Source organism: Microcebus murinus, chromosome 5 (genome assembly GCF_040939455.1).
Source record: "Microcebus murinus isolate Inina chromosome 5, M.murinus_Inina_mat1.0, whole genome shotgun sequence".
Classification (NCBI taxonomy): domain Eukaryota; kingdom Metazoa; phylum Chordata; class Mammalia; order Primates; family Cheirogaleidae; genus Microcebus; species Microcebus murinus.
In genome coordinates, this window is record NC_134108.1 from 74,401,244 (window position 1) to 74,424,674 (window position 23,431).

Consider the following 23,431-nt stretch of genomic DNA (forward strand, 5'->3'; position numbering starts at 1 on the left):
TCCTATTCATTTTTGTACCTTTACCTCACACTCTAAATCACTTTGCAGACTACTTGCAGTTCCTTGAATGTCTCATATTGTTCTACATTTTCATGCCTTTAAATATACTTTTCTCTATATATGATATTTTAAATGTTTAAAAAAATAAGTTTGTGATTGAAATAATGAGAATACTACTACCAAGAAAAGCAGCGATAGTAAGTATTAGGTCATTAACTAACTGGAAATGTCTGATTTTGAATCAAAAGTTTAGTTTATTACATCTCAAACAAGAAGCAGTACAATTAAAGTATGAGCCTAAACTATCAACACAGTTTTGCTATCTTAATGGTAGTTTGTTTATGCCAGCATCGAGTGGTGATGAAATCAGGAAAGGCATTTTCCACAACTTGTTGAGAATTGAATATGTTTACCTGCAAAAGGGGTCCAAAGCCTGGAAGAAGTGTTATTAGTTGGTGCAAGAGTCTGGTGAATATGGCGGATGACAGATTCCAAGTCCAGCCTCTCTCTAGTTTGAGCAGTGTTGTTTTTTTACAGCATGTGATCTTGCAAGAGGTTTGGCCTGTCTCTGTTGACCAATCTTGGCTGCTTAGTCGCAAGCATCCTCATCATTGCATCCAATTGGGTGCAGTAGGCATCTGCTGTAATCAGTTGACCAGGTCTCATGAAGCTGTAGAGGATAATACTAGTGCTGGACCACCAGATAGACACTGTTAGCTTTTTCTGATGAATATTCGATTTTGGACTGTATTTCAGCACTTTATCTTTATCCAACCATTGTGTCTAACACTTGTGATTGTCAAAAAGAATCCATGTTTCATCACATATAATAATACAGTATAGGCCGGGCGCGGTGGCTCACGCCTGTAATCCTAGCACTTTGGGAGGCCGAGGCGGGCGGATTGCTCAAGGTCAGGAGTTCGAAACCAGCCTGAGCGAGACCCCGTCTCTACCAAAAATAGAAATAAATTAATTGACCAACTAAAAATATATATACAAAAAATTAGCCGGGCATGGTGGCGCATGCCTGTAGTCCCAGCTACTCGGGAGGCTGAGGCAGTAGGATCACTGAGCCCGGGAGATTGAGGTTGCTGTGAGCCAGGCTGACGCCATGGCACTCACTCTAGCCTGGGGCAACAAAGTGAGACTCTGTCTCAGAAAAAAAAAAAAAAAATAATACAGTATAGAAATGTTCTGCCTTTATGTCATGACAGCAAAGAAAAACAAGCTTCTGATACTCATTTAATTCATGCTATACCCATCTATCCAGGTGCTTTACCTTGCCTATTTGTTTCAAATGGTTCAATATTATTCAAATAATAACATTAAATCTTGCTGCTAATTCCTGTGTAGGTTGAGATGGATTTGGTTCCACTACGGCTTTCAGCTCATCATAATCAACCTTGATCCCAGGTCGCCCACGTGGCTCATTTTCAAAATTAAAATTACCAAAATGGAACTTCTGGAACCATCCACATATTATGCATTCACTAGCCACATAAATACTTTGCTGATGTTTCAAGCTCTCTGTGCACAGCATTGGTTCCATGATGGAACTTATACTAAAAAATAACACAAATTTTTGACTTACCCATGGTTTCACAAAAATTACTCTAAAAAAAATTTAAAGATAATCACAAGCCAAAAACCATGCATTTGAAAGACTGAGGATATACCTTCACAATAAAAATAACATAAGAAGGGTCAAAATGAAAATGTCAGTGATATCAACTGTCAAACTTAGTACTTAAAGAATTCCAACAGGTCATAGTTAATGACCTAATAGGTAGCCTGTAGCTTTTACCATGTGTCAGGCACTGTGTTTACCCTCATTTACTCATTTAGTCTTTGCACCAACCCTATAAGATGAGAAAACTGAGTCACAGGAAGTATATGTAACATGTCCAAGATCATACAGCTAGAAAGAGGGTGATTTGCCAGGTCATGAACCCAGGCATTTGAACCTAGAGTCTGTTCTTTAAGCTACTTCATTTTACCTCTTCTTGGATAAAACTGTGCAAGCATCACTGTGTTTGGGTTCTTTTTCAGAATTTACTTCTCCATCTCTCAGGAAAAACAGACTGGTCCTTTGTTTGAAGCTCTGCTTATTAACAGTATAACACTTAGGACGTTACAGTCTTCTGTCTTGCTACCAAGGACAGGAATACTGTGTCTTTGTATCTCATCTCCACTGTACCTAACTGGTTGGTGTGTCCTTTAATTGCAAGGCAAATGGATAAATGAATGCTTTTATCACTGAATTTTAAAGGTGTAGTGAACCTTAGAGATCATCCAAATTAACCTTATTTTATAGATGAAGAACCTAAGATTAAGTGTATGTGATGAGAATACTGGATTTTAATGTGGATAATTTACCAAAGTTAAGTTTTGTTAGTGTTTGGTAACCCATCTAATTTGCTTCAAAGCTCAATCAGAAGAATTGATTATACAGTTAATTGGGGAACATTTTAGGTAGTGTTGGCAGAGTCTGGTTTAAGATACAGCATTTAACATCCTGTTTATATTGTGATTGTTTATATGTTACATTCATTGTCAGTATGAAGCAGAAAACTTGTCCTGAATCATATTTGCCTTTGTAGGTCCTCTGAGTACTTTGTAATATCAGATATAAAGGGTTTTTTAAAAGAATTAGATTGGAAGGTCATAAAGAATTCTAACATGAAATCTTAGTAAAACTATGTCCTGTAAAACATTGAGTACTTTTGCAAGTATTTGTTTCCTATTTTGATTTTATGTTAAAAACTAGAAAATGTGACAAAAATATCAGTAAGTTTTGAACTTGGGAGATGTATGTTAATAAAATTCTTTTTATTTTTATATATATATTAAAAATTTTATAAGGTTTGGAAATTCTAATCTCTGTTGATTATATAAAATGGGAATGTGTATTTGTTAATATAAGTATTCATAGGAGATTCTGTATCCTTTACAATTTCTTTCTGAACTTATGCTACTGCAACAGAGTAAACAAGCAATTTATGTATTTGTATTGACTTCATACAGATAAGGTTAATTATTTTTTCTCATTGATTTTAGGTGATACAGTGTTTTTAGCTGAAGATTAGTGATAGGAAACTCTTATTAATGTATTTATGTTTTTAGCTTCCTGGGAGAAAGTCACAAATTAGCTTGCTTTTAGTTTTAGATAACAATAACAGTGTTAGTCACCATTGTATATTACATTTCCTTTGCAATTAGAGTTTTGTTTTATTACTTCAGAAGAACAAATTCTTTCACAAGATTCCAGACACAGGTTACTTTCAATGGTAGGTTGGGGACCAGAGGTAAGTGTTACTTATCACCAGCTTCCTAGTTGTCTTGTTTGTTGCTGGGCACACATGTATTCTTTATAAATGAATGATTTAATTTAATAAAGTTTTGTGTAGAACAAAGTTCTAACACATGTATTTAACACTTTTCGGTACTTAAAAATATAATTGTTGGGAAGTGGACATAAGAGATAGGATTTTTCAGTGTTAAGAACTTGAATTGCAGGTTATAGAGTTAATTCTAGTATCCATTCTTATTTTAAGGGTTCTGATGACTGTCTTGTAAAAATCTGGGCAACAGACGATGGGAGATTATTAGCTACTTTAAGAGGACATGCTGCTGAAATATCAGACATGGCTGTAAACTATGAGAATACCATGATAGCAGCTGGAAGTTGTGATAAAATGATCCGAGTCTGGTGTCTTCGAACTTGTGCACCTTTGGCTGTTCTTCAGGGCCACAGTGCATCTATTACATCATTACAGGTAATTGTTATCCCTATAAAATCCTTTTGGGTTATAATTTAAAGTAAATTTTATAAAGTCACTTTTGGTTATAATTTAAATTTTAAGAAGTCATTTTTATAATCCAGTATATAAGGTCAATTAAAATAAAGAAAGACATATTTCTGCTTTCTTTATAAATATATGGACTTTAAATAACATGGTAGTAATGACCTTGGTCAATTCTGGGTGTTTTTTAACTGTTACTCTTAGTTGCTATTAGCATGTTAAAAAATGGATTTTATTATTCTGACTGTGTCATTCTTTTTGTAAAGATTTTTTTTCCCTGTGATTGTTTTGCAGTTCTCACCATTGTGCAGTGGCTCAAAGAGATATCTGTCTTCTACTGGGGCAGATGGCACTATTTGTTTTTGGCTCTGGGATGCTGGAACCCTTAAAATAAAGTCAGTTGCTATTTTATTTCATAGAATAAATGTGTTTAATGGTTGACATGGCAAAAGTATAAAGTAGTTAACAATAGGAATAAATTTACTTTTCCTCCTTGAGTAAACAGTAGAAATTCTTTTTTGGCTCTTTACTGATCTCTTTTATTTTTAGGCCGCCTCCTTTTTTATGCTTGAAAGAAAAGTTTTCTCATGTTAACATGTGTTTCTTTTTTCTCTTACCTTTGTCTTAGTCCCATCTCTTTCCTTCTGAATATACCTGATTTATTACTATTCATTTCTGTCTGCTGTATAGTTTTGTCTCACTAGCTCCTTTTGGTGCTGAGAACATTATCTTAAGAGCTCCTAACACTATTCTTTAGAATAATTTAAATCTTTTATGTTGAATTTATATACTTTAGATATTCTTGTAGAACCAGGGAAACTTAGGAAAACAGGATCATTAAAATTTCACTAAACTACACCAAGGTACAAAGAGGTACCATCCCCCCACCTTTCCATAATAGCATTTTGCATTTGTACTTTCACCTATATTGATGTCTTGGTTAATCAAAACAAGTTGGCTGGAGAGTATTATCTTTTGATTAAGGACACTGAGGTGAAGAAAAGCTAAATGACTTTCCCATAGTGAAAACAGTTTTTTAAAAAATGGACGAGGCAGGACTAGAGCACTTCCCTGCCGTTTTGGTCCTGTGCTTTCTACATTTTGTCTCTTGAATGGATGTAGTGGGGTGAGGAAGTACTGTATTTGCCCCATAGGCAGTCTTTGAGTAGAGAAGTAATGTATCCAGTGATTCCAGTGTTGAAATGGTTATTTCACCACTCTAAGGATAGAAAGTCATTCAGATTATAACATATATCTCAATAATTATCTCTGACTTCTGTTTATAAATTTTCAACCCAAGTTGAATTATTTAATAAAATAATTTATGTATGCCTTTGCTATTTTAAAATAGTAACATTTAGATAATTATTTCTAATGGGAGGTATGCTTCTTAAACTTCTGTGTATGAACATTTCCTGCAGAGTGGTTCTTATGGCATGGCATTATTAAGGGGCCATAGCTTGAGTAATGTAATGAAACTATCCTTCATTTGAAAATAATATTTTAAAAAAAGATTGTGATCAAAAAGATGATTCTTTGGACAAAGTAAGTTGACTTTACTTTAGTTACATTCTTAATATTTAAAGGCTTTCTGTAGATATTTAAATAAAAGTTGAAATATTTTACTGATGTGTATAGACAATAGCAATAGTTAACTGTTAGTTATTGCTTTCCTTTGCATATTTTTACCTCCTATGGACCTGATTGGGATAACTTTATCCTTTCATGTCTTATTTTCTTAGAGAAGAAAAAGTATTTAGCAACCTTCAAATTATGATAGGAACAAAAAGTGTTTTACAAAGTTAAACTCTCACCTTGTTTGTGCTTCTTAAGGATTACATTGCTAGGTGGGGTAATATTTCATGTTTCCAGATGCTTGGGAAGTGAGTTTTTCCATATAAATGATTTTTCTCAGAACCTTTATGTAGAATCACACGTAACCAACTACCCTAAAATGATATTTCTTTTCCCATGAATGTGTTTTATATAGATATAATTAGGGCGATGTGTATAATTTTCTATTGATTTTTTTCTTAACATTTTATCATAGGCATTTATATTAATTTTGATCGCTTGCATTATATTCTACTGAGTTGTTACAAACTTTGCTTAGTGATTTTCTTTCTTTGGGACATTCAAGTTTTTCCTGGTTATTTACAAGTAGTATTCTTTTCTATTTGCTATTATAATTATTCCTTAAAGTTTAGAGTTCAGACATAAAAATAAGAATAATCCATTTTACAAATGGTTGATAAGTGCCCAAAAGATTGGCACGGCATGGATTGTTACTATAGTTATGTCACATAGGCTTTAATTAATAATCAAAGGCAAAAATTGTATTGAGCTTTTGTATAATCTTTGGAAATGAGTTCAGAAACTCAACTATCTACATTAATTGAAAGAATCAGCTTAGGAAAATCAAATCTCTTGATTTCCATAGGGTTTATATGTATGTTACCAGCACCCACCAGTAAAGATGCTGCTGCTTAGATCAGTAGTCTGAATGGCTGGGTGAAACAGAATCTAGCTGGAGAGATTTCTGGGTAGGAAGAACCTGTTTAAACATATCTATACTAGGCATAAGAAGAATAGGAATCCTAAAATATGCAGGTAATGATGATTACAAATTTTTATTAAGCACTTAGTCTGCCAAGTTAGTACTAAGTGCTTTACATTTGTCTCATTAATCTTTATAACAGCCCTATGAGAAAGGTACAATTATTATCCCTGGGGCACAGCAGGTTACATAATTAGGAGGTGGTGGTAGAGCCTACTAGAGCCTGGTAGAGCCTTCCTAGTAGAATACTACTAGAAAGTATACCATCAGGAGCCCCTTTTAACCACTGTACCAAACTAAATAGCAGTTATTCACTGATGGACTGTCTAGAACTTGTTGAACCTAATTAAAATACTAATATTTATTGATCATTTTGGGCACTGTAGTAAACACTTTACATGGATTAAACTCTATTAGTTCTCCTAGCAACTCTGAGATAGGTTCTATTGTTAACCCCCATTTTACAGATAAAGAGACGAGTATAGAAATGTTAACTTGCCTAAGGTGGCAGAGCTGGAAACTGAGCTCAGCTTCTGAGTCCAAGGCCCTCCATTAAAATATTTATTCAAACGGGCATTTAAAAATAAATTATTGTACCTGCTTATTTGTTTTTTCTCTTTAAAAATATAAAATAAAATCTATTTTGAAATGGCAATGTGTAGGACCATTTATATATTCTGGCAATGAGTTCCAAGTAAATGTTTGCCTGACACTTATATGAGCAGTTGTCAAAAATTAACAAAAAACTAGAGCAGCTAGAATCCACATAATATTAATGAAAGTAGTGCATTTAGTTGCCTTCATAATTCAGATTTTTTTTTTTTTTTAGACAAGAGTCTCACTTTGTTGCCCAGGCTAGAGTGAGTGCCATGGCATCAGCCTAGCTCACAGCAACCTCAAACTCCTTCGCTCAAGCAATCCTGCTGCCTCAGCCTCCTGAGTAGCTGGGACTACAGGCATGTGCCACCATGTCCAGCTAATTTTTTCTATATATATTAGTTGGCCAATTAATTTCTTTCTATTTATAGTAGAGACGGGTCTCGCTTTTGCTCAGGCTGGTTTCGAACTCCTGACCTTGAGCAATCCGCCCGCCTCGGCCTCCCAGAGTGCTAGGATTACAGGCATGAGCCACCGCACCGGGCCTATAATTCAGATTAATTTACCTAAATTACAGTTAATTTTGCACTGAACAAATGTTTAGGTTTTAAAAATGTTTTAATAAATATCAATTTTGCTTAGCTGTATTAGAACTTGTTAATATTATACTTTGTTATAAATACCAATTTAAAATTGCAGATTTATTAATTTTTAAACTTTATAACAATTATTTTTTATGTTCTGTATTAATGAGACAGTTCTCATTGCTCAGAATATATAATTGATCAAATATATTTGTTTTTCAGTAAATGATCACAAAACTGAAACCACTCTACATTTGATTTCTGTGGACTGTGAAAGTTATACAGTACACTCAGGCTTAAGGCTTTACATATTTTTACATTTCCTCTAATAGTGTGAGAAAAACTAGGTCAAAATGTATAGTAAGTAGGGCTTCAAACATAATCAGCGTATTAGAGCATTACATACACATTGTTAAATGTATTGGAGCTGGTATCATCACTAAAATCTATACTTTTTCTCTAATATGGTTGATTATAACATTAAACATTTAATGTCACTAGTAGTAATATAAAACATACAGTCTGTAATACAGTTATACAATTAATGTAAATATAATTGAGTGTAACCTGTTTTCTATAGATCACTATTTTGAAGGAGCATTATAGCTGACATAAGAGTCAGATTAGCCTTCAGATTTTCACTAGAATAAGCGTAATACTCTTACTTTTTGAAGTCTTAAAGGACATATTTTGTCACAGTAGAAAGTAAGCAAAAGGGAGGAGCTTAATTAATAATATCTAATACTGAAAAGTTCAGTTATTGATGGTATGCATAAGCCACAGAGGCAGCACCCATTTAGCTAGTATGTTCATATTTGGAAATAGCCATTTCTTATATATTTCTATGTTACTATTGCTATGTTCTCTATAAAAACTGAGAACTCATTAAATTTGATTAGAAGTGAGTGTTAACTAATAACAACAAGTCTAGTGTAACAGTGACTTTGGGATTATTCCATGTGTGGATTGTTGTATAGTCAGGAGCTCCTATGAAATCTATATCTAGTGTTTCCACATCTAGAAATCTAAATCTAGAATTTCTCAATCTATCTGTTGATTTATGGTACATAATGATTTCTAAGTTGTTTTTAGGAAGGGTGCTGTATGTTGCTTTGTATTTAATTTTGTCCTTCTGTGATTACTTTTTGTAATAGCTTATTTCTGGTGTTACTGGTGTCCTTAGGATATTTTTAATTGTTTATTTTTTATATCATAGTCCAAGACCTGCAAAATTTACAGAGCGTCCTCGGCCTGGAGTTCAAATGATCTGTTCTTCTTTTAGTGCCGGTAAGATTTTTTTCCCTCTAATTTTCCACTTAAAGTTGTATATTAGAAAGCTTCTAGTAGAACACATAAAAGTTAGGAAAATATTTATTATTATATTATAAATCATGTTCTTATACATGTGTCAGAGCTAATAAGTAACCAAGAATGATTATAAATTAACTTAGAAATATTTCAACTATTCTGAAGTTTATGTAGTCACATGACTAATATTTTTCTTTAAGAAGACCATAATGCTCTGGTAGGAGAGAATAAATAATTTAAAAATAGACTCTTAAATAATGAAAAGTTGTCTCATTGTAAGAAAGATATTTTAGATCTGGTTTATGTTTTCATGGATTTTGGAGATGTCCCATAGTTAAGTAAAATACATTTGATATTTCTTAATCTTTATTAGTTTATTTGCTCCAGATTGTTCTTATTAGCTCTTTAAAAGCAGCTATATAGCATTGCTAATATTCCATTTTGTTTTGAATTTATGCAGCAGCATTTGGAATGAATTTTAGGGTTTTTTTTAAAACAAATTATCTGGATCTTTGAAATGAATTGATAAGAAAATTAAAAGAAACAGTAATATATCCAATATGTAATTTTCCTAATATATGTTCCTCCCACCTTTACTTTGTGTTTTACTTTTGTCTGTTCATTTCATAATTTTGGGTAGCAGTATGACCTGAGATAAAGGATAGCAAACTGATGAAGTGAGTCTGTTTTTGCTGTATTTATTAGTATCCAAACAGTCTTCATTTTCTGACGTCTAGATTTCTAGTGCTACTGCCATGAATTCAGTGTTCCTTCTAAGTAATAACACAAATATAGGCACTATACATGCATTCACAGTAATTTGAATTTATGCTCATCTTTCAAAGATAATTTGATTTTTTTAAGGGTTCAGTGGGTAGATCATTTAGCAAAAGTACTTAAATATTATTATATACAAACACTGTTTTCAACACTGTGGAAGAGTGTTACTGTCACAAAGGGAGTAAATTTCATATACTAGTAACAATAATCCAACGTAGAATGTATATACTACAAGACAAAGTCTTAGGTGAGTTCAGAGGAGAGCAGGCTCATTTGATGGCCTAGTTTATAAAGGCAAGTTGGACCTTTACAACTGAGGGAGTTGACCCTTAGGATTTTGATATGATTTTGACGCATGAGACATAGGATAAGAGAAGGATTTCAGCAAAGTTAGAAAGAGACATGTTTTCTAGTAAAGATGACTGATAATTTTAATATAGTAAGATTATGTAATCACTTAGTGAAACTATTTTTAGAGCAAGACTTTACTTCTGTAAGTATTAAAAAATTTAACCTAGTCAAAGCTATATTAGCAAACTTCTTTCTTAAATTCTGGTTAGATGTATGAATGGTTTTAGAGTAAAATATTACTTCAGTATATATTATAATTTTATTGCTTGCATTTTATTATCTAATTCTCAGAGATTTTGAAGTTGTGTTTTACTCATAAGTGTTTACTGTTATTCTTCATAGGTGGAATGTTTTTGGCCACAGGAAGCACAGATCATATAATTAGGGTTTATTTTTTTGGATCAGGTCAGCCAGAGAAAATATCAGAATTGGAGTTTCATACTGTAAGTATTGGTGAAAGGAATTAGATGAATATAATTTAAATGAGTCTAACAGTTTATATTCAGCATCTTTTTTGTTTATATATAGGACAAAGTTGACAGTATCCAGTTTTCCAACACTAGTAACAGGTAAAATATTTATTTGTCTAATTTAATTCTAATTTTAAAATTATAAAATACAATAATTATCAGATTTTACTTAGAGTTATATAGGAAATAAGCACCTAAAATAAAGATCTTGACCAGGTGTACTTAAAAGTGAATATAGCCTTCACATACATGTAAAGACATGTATGTGTCGTATTTGTAATAGTGTTAATATATTTGAACACTTTTAGTAATTTTAATACTTTTTATATGCCCTATATATTCCCTGCATGTATCAAAGTGTGGAGAAGCTTGTTTGAGATTAGAAATGTATCACAGTATTTGAAACAGACCTGTTTATTGAGGATAAATGATATTATGTAAATTTTCCCTTGTTCTTATAAAAGGAAATAAAGCTATTTCTAGGTACTTTGAATAGAACAAGTCAAGATCTTTAATATTGAGAGGAAAATCAATATTTTTCCATTGGAAAATACTGATTCTATTTCTAGGGTAGTAAATAGTGACCTTGAATTACTTTTTAATGTTATTTTTGAGATGAGACCTAGCCATGAACATTAGCATGTTTGTATATAAAATTTTAAAAACCCATATAAAGTTTCAGAAGCTCTTGAATTTATAGAGGCTATCTGAGAAACTAATCTTTATTGTGTTAGAATGCTGTGTAAATAAAGATGAATGCTGTCTTTTTAAAATAAAACTCTAGGAAAAGTACATTCTGGTAAAGCATGTGGTTTTTCTTTGGGATTGGACTCCTTTTAATATAGGTTTGTAAGTGGGAGTCGTGATGGGACAGCACGTATTTGGCAATTTAAACGAAGAGAATGGAAGAGCATTTTGTTGGATATGGCTACTCGTCCAGCAGGGTAAGAGATCAAATTTGAAATACAGGTATAAGTCATTTTAAAGTATGTTATATTGCAGGTTGGGATGACTCTTAGCCTATGGAATCATATACCATGTTAAAATTATTACTTTCCTGCAATAACTAGAGGTGCTATTGTGAGCGGTGTTGATTTTTACAAAATGATTAATTGCCATATATAAGAAGACATGCTGCATTAATTTTGTTTCTGCTTTAAGGGGATGATACCTGCTTTGTAAAAATAGTTGTAACATTTAATGTTTTTTTCAGAAACCAGAACATATTATGATGTTTAATCTATCATAGATGGATGGTGATATATATCTAATGGTTTTCTCCAGCCAAAATAAATTATATCACTTGTAACTGTAATTTTGGTTTTAATATTTTTATCATTTTTTGCTACTTGTTTTTGTGTGTAGTTATCTCAGATGGATAGGAGAATAGAGCAGTCAGCAGGGGATGACAGCAACAGTAAAGGTGGAGAATGGGCACTGTGGCATAAAGTTTCTGGATCTAGATAGGGTTATAGCAATGATATTTACCCCAAATCATCTGTTACTAATGGCTTAGGAGTGCTAGATTCCTAGAAATTCTGGATATCCTCAGTGCAGTGATTTTTTTTGCCATCATTCTGTGTTGATTCACATACTATTAGGGGATTGTTATCTATGTTAATAAATATAAATTATAAGACAATACATTTCTTTTTTTGTCATACCAGTATTTTAATAACGTCAATGTATAAACAAATACTGCCTTCCTCACTTTCAGTCAAAACCTTCAAGGAATAGAAGATAAAATCACAAAAATGAAAGTAACTATGGTAGCTTGGGATCGACATGACAATACAGTTATAACTGCAGTTAATAACATGACCCTGAAAGTTTGGAATTCCTACACTGGACAACTCATTCACGTCCTAATGGTGAGAAAAAAGACTAATTTTTATTTTGTTATAACTGAAGTAGGTGAATGAAATATCTTCATTGAGGAATACAGTTTTTTATATTGGCTAAAAACTCTTAATTGCTTGGGTAGCAGGGCTTTGTGGGAGATTGGGAATAATGTAAAAATGCAGTTAAACAGGTTTGCCTTGGAAATACATTGTAGATACTTGCCGTTTCTTGATATATATAGAGATCCATTAATAATATTTTCATGTCTCATTAAATGATAGCAAAGCCCTGAGTAGTGATATTAGGTTAGTTTCATTATTAATTATACGTTGACAAATTTGAAGATTTTTGCCAATTTAATAATTTCTAAAACTCCATTTCTAGAAATTGTTCCATATTGGTTTTTTATTCTATTTTGTTTTTCTTTTTTTTTCTTTTAATGTTTATAATCCTTTAACACTGCAAAAATATTTCAGGGTCATGAAGATGAGGTATTTGTTCTTGAGCCACATCCATTTGATCCTAGAGTTCTCTTTTCTGCTGGTCATGATGGAAACGTGATAGTGTGGGATCTGGCACGAGGAGTCAAAATTCGATCTTATTTTAATATGGTAATTACCAGTCTCTTCATTTTATAGTTGTTAAAGATTTGGGGGCTTTTGGACAAAGGTACTCTGCATATCACAAAGGAAATCCATTTAAAAATTGGTTCATACATTATTTTGATTTTAAATTTCCACCAATTAAGAAGTATTTATTCCACACCTTTATTAAGATACTAAATTTAAGAAAAAATTAATTGTGCATATTATAATGCCTATGTATTGTGATAACTGGTTTAGTTTTATTAATTCTAGCAGTGAAACTTTGACCAGAAATTCACAAGTATGCAGATAAGGTATAGGGAAGAAAAAATGTTTGGAAAACCATGTGAAGAAATTATAAATAAATGTTTACGTTGTATTATTGTACTTCATTAGCAGTCCTCTAGTGCAACAGAATTTGATTCAAATACACTGATTTAAAATTAAAGCCAAAGGATCAGGCATTTCTTGCTTTGATCACATCGTAGTGTATTAAATATTTGAGTTTATGCTCTTTTCCCTCCAAATTTTGTTTCTTACCTAGATTTTAGCATATTTTGCTCTGCATTTGAATTACAATGGTTATATATCACAATGTTTCTACTCCAACCAAATGTATGAAGTATAAAGGGCTCCTCAGATACTACAGTTTATGTAGTCACATTAAAAAAAAACAAAAAACTACTTTCTGTATATCAGGAGTACCTTTAAACAAAGAAAGGGGAAAAAAAAAACTGTTTCCACTAGTTCAGCATGTTTAGATTTTTTAAAAAAATCAATTGTAGAAACTTTCATAGTAATTCATAAAACAATGCAATTAATGGTGTGGTCAAAATTGTTTTGGGAAACAAATTATTTCACAAAATTATCATTTGTGAAATATAATGGCTTGTTGGAAAATTACATGAAAGTGATGCTATGCTTGATAAAGTTATTTCTACGTAGTGAGTAAGCAGAAGATAAAAGGAAATTTTTTTAGTGAAGGGAATAACTTTAATGTCTTTATAGCTATGCCTTAGGGTACATAAGGTAAGAAATAATGTTCATAAAATCCTCAGTTTTTTAAAAAAGCGTTAATTATTTGGCGTTCAATTTTTTGTGATGAATGGAGTTCCTTTGTGGTGGTTTAGGGGAGATTTCTTAACAAACAAATTCATAAATACGCTGGTAAAGAATTTTTTGTTCTTTCTTTTTCTGTCATTGTGTTTCTGGTTTGTTCCTTTTCATAATATTTCTGTTGAATGAGGAAATTAGTCATTTCTAATTTGTCTTTATAGTTTCAAAAGAAAACAATTTGTGGGCTGTACATATCTTAGTGGCCTCATTTAGTACATTCAGATTTTCAAAGGGCATTAGTGTGTCGGTAGAGTGTTTGGAGGGAAACTTATCTCTCATAATTGAATACTGCTTTCACCTTTTAGTTATAAAGGTGAATTTTCCCATATCAGGTAAGTTGGTCATACTAGTATTCCATGTTTTCAGTAGAGATAAAAATTGTAGCACCTTGAGGTTTAAGTGGTTTGCTGTTAGACCATAACAAATTAGTGATGTAACCAGGAATGAAGTCAGCCATAATATATTTTATACTTTTTGAAATTAGTAAAGGGATTAGTTACATTATTCCTTTAAAAATTATTTATTGTTTAATAAGTTTTAGATGAGGATATTTTTCCTGTTCTTTCTATGGATAAGAGGTAGAAAAACATCAAAAGGTTTTTGCTTTTTTGCAGAAAAAGCAAATTTATGTGATAAGTAGACTTGTATCCATAAAATTTCAAACTATAAAAAAAAGGATAAAAAATATACCCTGAATTTTTTAAAAAAAGGAAAATGAGCTACCTCTTATCTCATTAAAATAAAAATACTCCCTTTAATTTTTTATATGATTTTTAATGGTTTCTAAAATGCTTCCATATATTTTACCTCATTTGGGTCTTATAAAAACCTGGTGGTTGCAATTAGGGAAGATTTTACTCCTGGTTTTATGAATGGAGAAAACTGTACATTACTGAGATGAAGCTTTGCCCAGGTTTACCTAGGTCACACAGCTATTATATATGGGTAGTTGGGGGTTACTCCCGTGTTTTCTGTCTTTTGTAATGTCTTCTAATCTAGTCATGATTGGTTTTTTTGAGCTTTTCTCAATGTCATTGCTTAAATAACTTACAACTACACCCAGTTAGTGATATTTCCAGGGGGGAAGTGTTTTCGTAATGATAACTCTGAGTGGCTCTTTTGAGAACTTACTCTTTAACTTGATGGTGTTTTTTTCCTGTCTCTTAATTTATAAGTTATCTAAGTGCCTTAACTTCTTTTTGCTCTTCACTCTTTTGTTCATTCATTGCTTGTTTTCCTTATGGGCAGATAGAAGATAAAGTATCCAGCATTGCTTTTAAGAAAATAAGGAAAAAGTATTTGAGGAAGGGCTTGTGTTCTCACTGTTAGTTTTCATGAATGTTGACTTTTGGCTACAATTATATAATAGCTGTTTGGCTCTATGTAGCTAATCAATAAGTTTTTGAGTTGTTAAAATACCATGAAACTGTTTGTGTACAAATTCAGTCCCTTATGTGAAGCTGTAGTAGTAATCACCAGTTCAGCTTAGTAAATTTTTTTTTTTTTTTTTTTTTTTGAGAACAGGGTCTAGCTCTGTTGTCTGGGGTAGAGTGCAGTGGCACAGTCATAGTTCACTGCAGCCTTGAACTCCTCCTGGGCTCAAGAGATCTTCTTGCCTCAGCCTCCTGAGTAGCACATGCCACAACTGGCTAATTTTTCTATTTTTAGTAGAGATGGGGTGTTGCTCTTGCTCAGACTGGTCTCGAACTCCTCAGCTCTACCAGTCCTCCCCCTTGAGCTCCCAAAGTGCTAGGATTACAGGCATGAGCCACCACATCCAGCCTCGTAAACATTTTTTGACCATAATGTGGAAGATCTAGTGTACCTTGAAGGAGTTGAAGATGAATAATTCTAGTGGAATACTCCATTTTTTACTAGAAATGGTGAAAGGTTAGATTAAGTATTATTAAGATCAAGTAATATTAAATGTGAATGTTAAAATTGAAACTTATAAAATATAAGTAAATTCACCATTCTGCCTACAGCCAGAAAATAAGAAATGTATACTTTTAAAAGAATAAAAATTATAAATGCAAATTTTTTCAAATACCAGTTTTTGTCAAGTGTATTTTGAGAATACTGCTTGAATAATATTGGTCTCTGTTTTTAAAACAATAACTGAATTTTCCATTTGAAATTCATAATACCTTTGTGAAAGATAGAAATCATATAAAAGATAATTCAGTATTTTGCATTAATCAACATTTTACTGTGCTTAACTGTTGGGAAAATTAAAATTTTTTTTTGAAATTTTAGACATAGTCAAAAATCCTATATCTTTACAAAGCTTTTCAAGTGAAAAGTAGAATTTTTAAATGCCTATGTCTGACATTAAAGTCATTACATTTTAATAAGTTTTAAATAGCTGATTATTATAAGACATTAATATTTTAATATTGTACTGATAGTCATAGTCATTGTTGAGATAAGTATTCTGATGTTTTTTCTGTATCAAGCCATAAGTTATACTTTTTAAAATTTCTTATATTTTATCTTAGGACCATCTAAATTTGTGACCAAATTAAAAGTTTTGAATTTGGGAATTGAGATTAAAAAATATATACCTCCTTTTATGCTTAAATAATTCCCTAATTTACTTCATTTTAAAAAATCTTATAAATGGACTCTCGTCTTACCGGTGGTATCCTCCAGAAAAACAGATGGAATTATTTTATTTTCCTTGTTTTTACTGGTAGCTTTCATTGTTTTTTTGTTTTTGTTTTTTTGTGGATAAAGAGTCCCACTCTGTGCCCCCAGCTAGAATGCAGTGGTGTCGTCATAGCTCACTGCAACCTCAAACTCCTGGGCTCAAAGGATCCTCCCACCTCAGCCTCCTGAGTAACTGGGACTGCAGGCATGTGCTACTGCACCTGGCTAATTTTTCTACTTGTAGTAAAGATGAGATCTTACTCTTGCTCGAGCTATTCTTGAACTCCTGAGCTCAAGTGATCCTCCCGCCTTTGCCTCCCAGAGTGTTAGGATAACAGGGGTGAGCCACTCTGCCAGCCTGTAGCTTTCATCTTAATAGAGGATCTGAATGATAAAAGCAGGTAGGGGTTAGGTGCTGGGTTTATTTTTGTTACCTAAAAAAAGTGTATAACAAATAAAGTGATGTTTTAAAAGAGGCCAGCACAGAGCATGAAATGGGATAAACAATCTGTCCCTTTTACTCTCCCTATTGGTTTCTCATCTATAACTAAAAATAAAACTTTAAAAAGCATTTATTAGAAAAGCCTTTCTGTTTTTTTGTTTTTGTTTTTGTTTTTAATTTTAAATGAACCAGAGATGGAAGCTAGAGAAATTATTTTGGAGAAAATTATAAACATAAGATAACTTTATCCTTAAAAAAAAGACCAAAACCTAAATTCTAGGCCTTAAGTATTTGTCTACATTCTTCTAAAAACCACATCAGTTATTTCTCTCTGTTTCAGCTGAACAGTTCTTATATAACTTTAATATTCAGGTTTTAAGTAGGATACATTTGGATATTTTATTGAAACAAGTAGTTTATCTTTAGAATGTTCCAAACTAGTTGGATATAACTTTAGTAAGCCTGCATTTGTTTGGCATTGACAGGAAGTAAACTTCAGTATAGTTTAGTTGAGAGTTATTCTAAACTTTAAAGGCTATATACTCCAATGAAATGCTAACAGGTAGACAAATTATTCCCAGAAATACCTTGAAAGTGTGTGTAAACTCTCTGGACTGATTTTTGAGGGCCTTATAATATTCCCATTCCCTGAAAGAGGTATAGGCAAGGTTAAAAGTTTACTATAACCTTAAGTATTCCTAAATACAAAGTTGTTTTATGGCCTTCTTTGTATTAAAATATTACAGTACAGCTAATTTTTAACTACACATTTAACTAAATGAATATTAAATTAATTTGAAAAAAGACTTTCACATTTCTTTGTACTAGACCATTTGAATAATCAGTAGTAAATAAAAGATGTTAGGAAGTGGGATTTGTAGACCCCCATGTTTAATAGCTTTCCTCATGTCTCTGGCACTTTTGCTTTATCTCTCTTGCTCTCTTTCTTTTCTCTATAGCCCTAGCTGTGTCTCTGTCTCTGTCTCTCTCTCTCCATATCTTTCTATTTCTGTCATGTTATTCAAAGCTGTAGTTTGTTGCCTCCTGTCTGGTTTTGATTTCAGTTGAAGAGTACAATATGTCTCTTGCTAGAAAGTGGTTTTACTGAATTTGGTTTTTGCTTTACTTTTGTTGTTTCATGGGTAAATTCCAAATAACAGTTTTTATTTAAGAAAAAGTTTTTCTTATTTTTATAACTGTTCTCTTAACCTTTCTTTTACTTAAGAGATTAAAAAAAAAAAGTTCCAGTGTCCACTAATCCAGAACAATATATTTCTCCTTGCAACGTTCCAAACGAGCAGAGGCTGCCAATCTACCACCTAAAATTTTCGAACATACATACTTCTTCTGATATTAACATGTTCTCAGTGTGACCTGTACTTTATTTGCAAATGATTGTAGTTGTATGTATCTAGGAAAGGGAGCAAGAGAAGCTCAAAATAGGTATATCTCATATTGTGTTACCACTTATGAATCAGGATTTCAAGAGTCTTTCTTTCTCTCTTTCTCTCTATCAGTCTATTATCATCTAACAAGATATTGTCATATATCTATACTCTGTGTGTTAAAAGGACTCTCTGATACTTCCAGTCCTTGTTTCATCTTCTTTGGGTAAGGAATTACCTTCAATCTTCTGGTCATAAACTTTAGTTATTGTCACTTTTTTCAAGTTCTGGAGTTCTTTAGAGTCTATCTCTTTTTTATCTATATCTTGGTATCAAAGACAAGATATCTTAAAATTTGTTGCCATGAATGTGAATTTGTCCCTCCAGCTTGTCATACTGTTTCATATTTGGTGAATTACTTTTATATAGTAATTCTTTGATATACTCCATGACCCACAATCACAAGGGTATTTGAGATTTGATGATTAAAAGGGAAAGTATGCGAAATTATATAGAGTGTAAGCATGCAGATTAAGATATTTTGATTAGCAAATATTTGTGTTTATTTTGTGTTATACACAAAATACAAGGACTGCAAGGAAGCTTAAGACATGGTCCTTGTTTTTAGCTAGCTTACAGTTAAGTTGGGGAGATAAAATACACAAAATATACCTTAAGAGATAAATATTGATAAAAAGTCTCAAATGATAGCATAACAAATAGAAACACAATTACTGTATTAGGGTTGTAGGGATCACTTCAGGGTGAATGATCAGAGAAAGTTTTGTTGAGGAAGAAGAATCACAACTGTGCCTTGAAAGATAAATAGGAATTGAGTCATTAAGAAGGAGAATGAATTTTACAAGTAAGAGGACCATTGTAAGCAACAAGGTAAATATTAAGACATGTTCATACAGTAATTTAGAAAGTTTGTTTGGAATAGATTTTGGAAATGATGATAAGACAAAAACATAAATGAGATGGATTGTTGCTGGCCTCAAATGATTTCATAAGCATATATAAGTAAATCATAGGATAATCTAGAAGATAAGAGGAAAACAGTTTGATTGCCAGTAGTAGTATTTCAGGTGTAAGGAGAACTACTTTAGTCAGTGGAGTCATAATGAAAAATTGTAGGAGTGGATAGTATGGAATTTGTGAAGAAAACGTTGTATATAAGACTTGGTGGTTTCTGACTGATTTAGGGATTGGGCTGGAAAGTGACAGGGAGGAAAGATTTAATGTTTAGAGTGTTGAGTCTGGGTGACCTGGACAACAATGGTATTATTAATAGATATATGGAAGACATGAGTACACCTCATAAAATTTTTAGGATATTTTAAAAGATGCATAATTTAAAATTTTTGAGTATTTTCTAGGTAAGATGCTTTCTTCTAATCAATGGTATGTTTTAAAAAATTGAATAAGACAAAACTTGACCCTGGTTATAGAATTGAAATGATTCCATAAGAGGCTGATTCTGCTTAAGACAGCCCACATTTTTAACCTTCCTACTTTGTGTTGAGGTCTTCCAGAAGTACATCCCATATTCAGTTGTGTGTGTATATATATATGTGTGTTCCTTGTGATTAATGTAAAACCTGGAATCTGCATTCTAGTGCTTTTAATATACTTCATTTCCAGATTTATCTGGTTTTTTTTTTCAACAAGCCTTCCTGAACATCAGATGTGGTAGAATTTTAAAACTAGGCAGGACTCCTGTGATCATTTAAATTATCTCTGTTATTCTACAGAGAGATTAGTTAATTTGCCCATTTCTGTGGAGAGTTTGTTTGGGTCTTAGACCTCATTCCTCTGTTTCCTTTAATTATTCATCTTTTAGTTTCACAAAAATTATGTTAGAAGTTGTTATAGCATCCCCCTTTACCAGTATTCTTTCTTAAATGTAGTAAGTCTATCGTTATTGAAGCTTTTAACTCAAAAATTTTTGTAGTAAGTTAATATTTTTAAGTTCAGTAAAAATTTCTAAATTATAACACAATTATACTACTTTTTTGGTAATATGTCTAGAATTCTTTAGTAAGTATGAGAATTTTCTAGTGAGGGAGTCATTATTTTAACATGTCTGATTCTCTTGTTTCCTGCTTTAAAAAATAAAACAAAATCCTTTATCATGGCTGAATATATCTTTTTTTTTCTTAAATTCATTCTTTTTAAAATTTTTGTGGTTATTGATATATACTAGTTCATGGATTATCTCAGCTATTCCTTATTGGTATTTAATGTATGTCAGTTTTATTATGTGGTCTTTATTTACATATGTCCCAAATAACATACAAGCTTACTTGATTTTATTAGAGAAAAAGTTTATCTAAAATGCACATATTTTGAAAATTTATTACTTATTAATTTATTCTGTTTTCTAATTATTTTACTACAGCATGCTGTAAGTGCTAGCATAAGCGATATACTGTATTAAATTTTACGTTGACTCATTCTCTTGCTGTGTAGTACATTCAATTTTATGATAGGCTCATATACCTTTGATATGGATAGAGAGGACATTTTCTTTTGGTTTTTGAAAGTAAACCTCATTGCTTTCTAGCTACGTGTATATAATCAAATAGTGCCTTCATTATTAAAATTTGGTTTGAGAATTCTTTCTTATAAATAAATACTTTGACCCTGGTTTAAAAAGATGAAATCCTTTTTAGAGAGGAATATTTAACTTATTTTCCTGGTATGCTTAGTTAATCATATTATATGTTGTTGAAATAACTAGTGTATTTTTATTTATATAGGGAAAGTAAAATCTTTTCCTACTTAGTATCATCAACTGTTTGGAAAGCCTAGTCTGCATTTTATAGGCATGGGTGTTTATTATCTGAAGAGCTGTTAATAAAGATAAACTTGGTTTTTTGGTTTTTTACTTAATAAGATTAGAAGCACCTTTCTAATTGGCTCATGAGTAAAAGCAAATTATTTTAGTGCCTTTAATGAACATTAATCCAAATAATATACTTTTCCTTTTTTCTGATAGGATTGAAATGTATTCATTTCCTTTGTATAAAAGTAACTTTGTAGTTAAACAGATGCCATACAAGAAAATTGATACCATCTTGCCATATTCACAATGGAATATATCATATAGGACACATAGTGATTTTAAATATGATTGTTATTTTTTTCTTTGGTTTTTTAGAGCTTTATAAGTTCCAACTCTCCTAAAAGATTCTTTTAGAGATCTACTAATTGTAAATGTGGCAACATTGGTAAATAATATGGGCATAGGGTTGATTAGTTCCCCTTCCCTCTACTCCAAAAATGTAGGATAAGATTGCTTAAACATCACATGAAGGATACTATGCTTATGAACATTTATCAGATTTCCTTTGTCATTGCTGAGTTGGACTACTTTCAGGTCTCTTCCTCTGTACTACTATATACTTAAAATTGTAATCTTAGACTTATAATAGTATTACAGTTCTGAAAACATTAGAGTAGATTTATAAAGTAGTTGCTTTTTTGTTTTCTCTTGCCTTCTGTGAAATTATGAGTGAACTGAGATAAATCATCTAACAACACAAGGCTAAGGCAATTTCATTTCTTTAATTTTGAGTTTTTGATGTAAAAGTCTATTTAGAGGTCTCCTTTTTTCATATGGTTACTTATTTATAATAGTTCATGTAACTTTCCATTTGACTAGGAACACATTGAAAAATAAAGACTTAAATCCTGATGTTTCTACTTACAGTCTTTCATTTTTGGCAAATGCCTAACTAGCTATATGGCTGCTAATCTTATGTATGCTCTTATGTTAATCTGGAGAAATGGTTCTGTTCTTTCTTGGTTTTGAATTGTTTTAATGTAGACTTCGAATCACTTATCTTCCTCTGCTATCTTATCATCCTCCAACTTTCTTCATACCCAAGAAATAATCTAGTTTCACTTATGATTCATTTTCTTTTATGATAAGTTTCTGTGTGTATTAGACATTAGTTTACTAGTTTTCTTTAATATGATTACATTTTAAGAAAAGCTATTCTTTTCTGTTATTACCACCATCCAAAACAGCATTAATAAGCACGATTATACACATTTCTTCTTTTCTTCAAGCCAAAGGGAAAGGTAGTTTTCTTTTTGAGGCAGTCGCATTTGTGGTATTATATTAACTTCTTAGGCAGAAACCCTTCCTTTTCTAGTGATATTTTCTCTTTTGACCAAAGTGCAAACCTTAGGAGAAATCAAATGTTCTTCTGACTTTTAACTCAATTCTGTATTTAGTGAACTGTACATCCATCCTTATGCCAGATTTTTAATACCAAAGAAAGGAAATTACCACTTTTCTCTTTTTCAAGCATTTCCTGGGATATTACTAATAAAACTCAATTTGTTCTAGATCAGTGGATACCGGAACAGAAAGGAGGTATTTCTTACCTGATAATGTGTGCGTGTTCCGATTCTGCTAATCCAGACATCCAATCGCATTTGTGAAATCATCCTTAGTTGTTATTTGTTAGGGAGTCAACTCCCTATTTTAGTTGTTTCTGAAATTCAGTCCCTAGATGTGCTTTAGATAGGGTAGAATTTTTACCTCTTTCAGAACACTGCTAAAGAAGTTTTCAACTGGAACATAGTCTGAAGAATCACTGAGAGCAAAAAATTCAGAGTGGTGATTGGCCACCTCTGTTTGATTGACAGGTTGCAGGGAGAAACCCATTCGTTCTGGATTAATGGAACTGGAAAACAGAAAACAATTATCAGGTAAAAAAACCCTTTTCTTTAACCTTTGAAATTCACAATTTAAAAGATGAGTCAGGCCACTAGGGAATTTATTACCAAAGAGAATAAAATTTAGTGTCATGTGAGCAGTATTCTTTCGCTACTACTTCTAAGAGTTAACCAAAAAATCACTACAGTTTGCTATGTCACCAGCCTTTGGAGAAAGGGTGTGATTGAATGAAGATAGATGGAATGTAAGGCTCAATTACATTTTACATCT

At 32.0% G+C, this 23,431-nt stretch overlaps 1 protein-coding gene across 1 annotated transcript in view; it reads left to right on the forward strand.

The window, feature by feature from the left end:
- The window catches only part of PHIP (PHIP subunit of CUL4-Ring ligase complex), a 134,401-nt gene that overhangs the window by 51,150 nt on the left and 59,820 nt on the right, over positions 1-23,431 (forward strand). The window contains exons 8-15 of the mRNA XM_012791157.3: positions 3,555-3,776; positions 4,098-4,198; positions 8,758-8,828; positions 10,323-10,423; positions 10,509-10,549; positions 11,296-11,394; positions 12,168-12,321; positions 12,769-12,903. Coding sequence (XP_012646611.2) covers positions 3,555-3,776; positions 4,098-4,198; positions 8,758-8,828; positions 10,323-10,423; positions 10,509-10,549; positions 11,296-11,394; positions 12,168-12,321; positions 12,769-12,903 — 924 coding nt within the window. The remainder of the gene's footprint in view (positions 1-3,554; positions 3,777-4,097; positions 4,199-8,757; positions 8,829-10,322; positions 10,424-10,508; positions 10,550-11,295; positions 11,395-12,167; positions 12,322-12,768; positions 12,904-23,431) is intronic.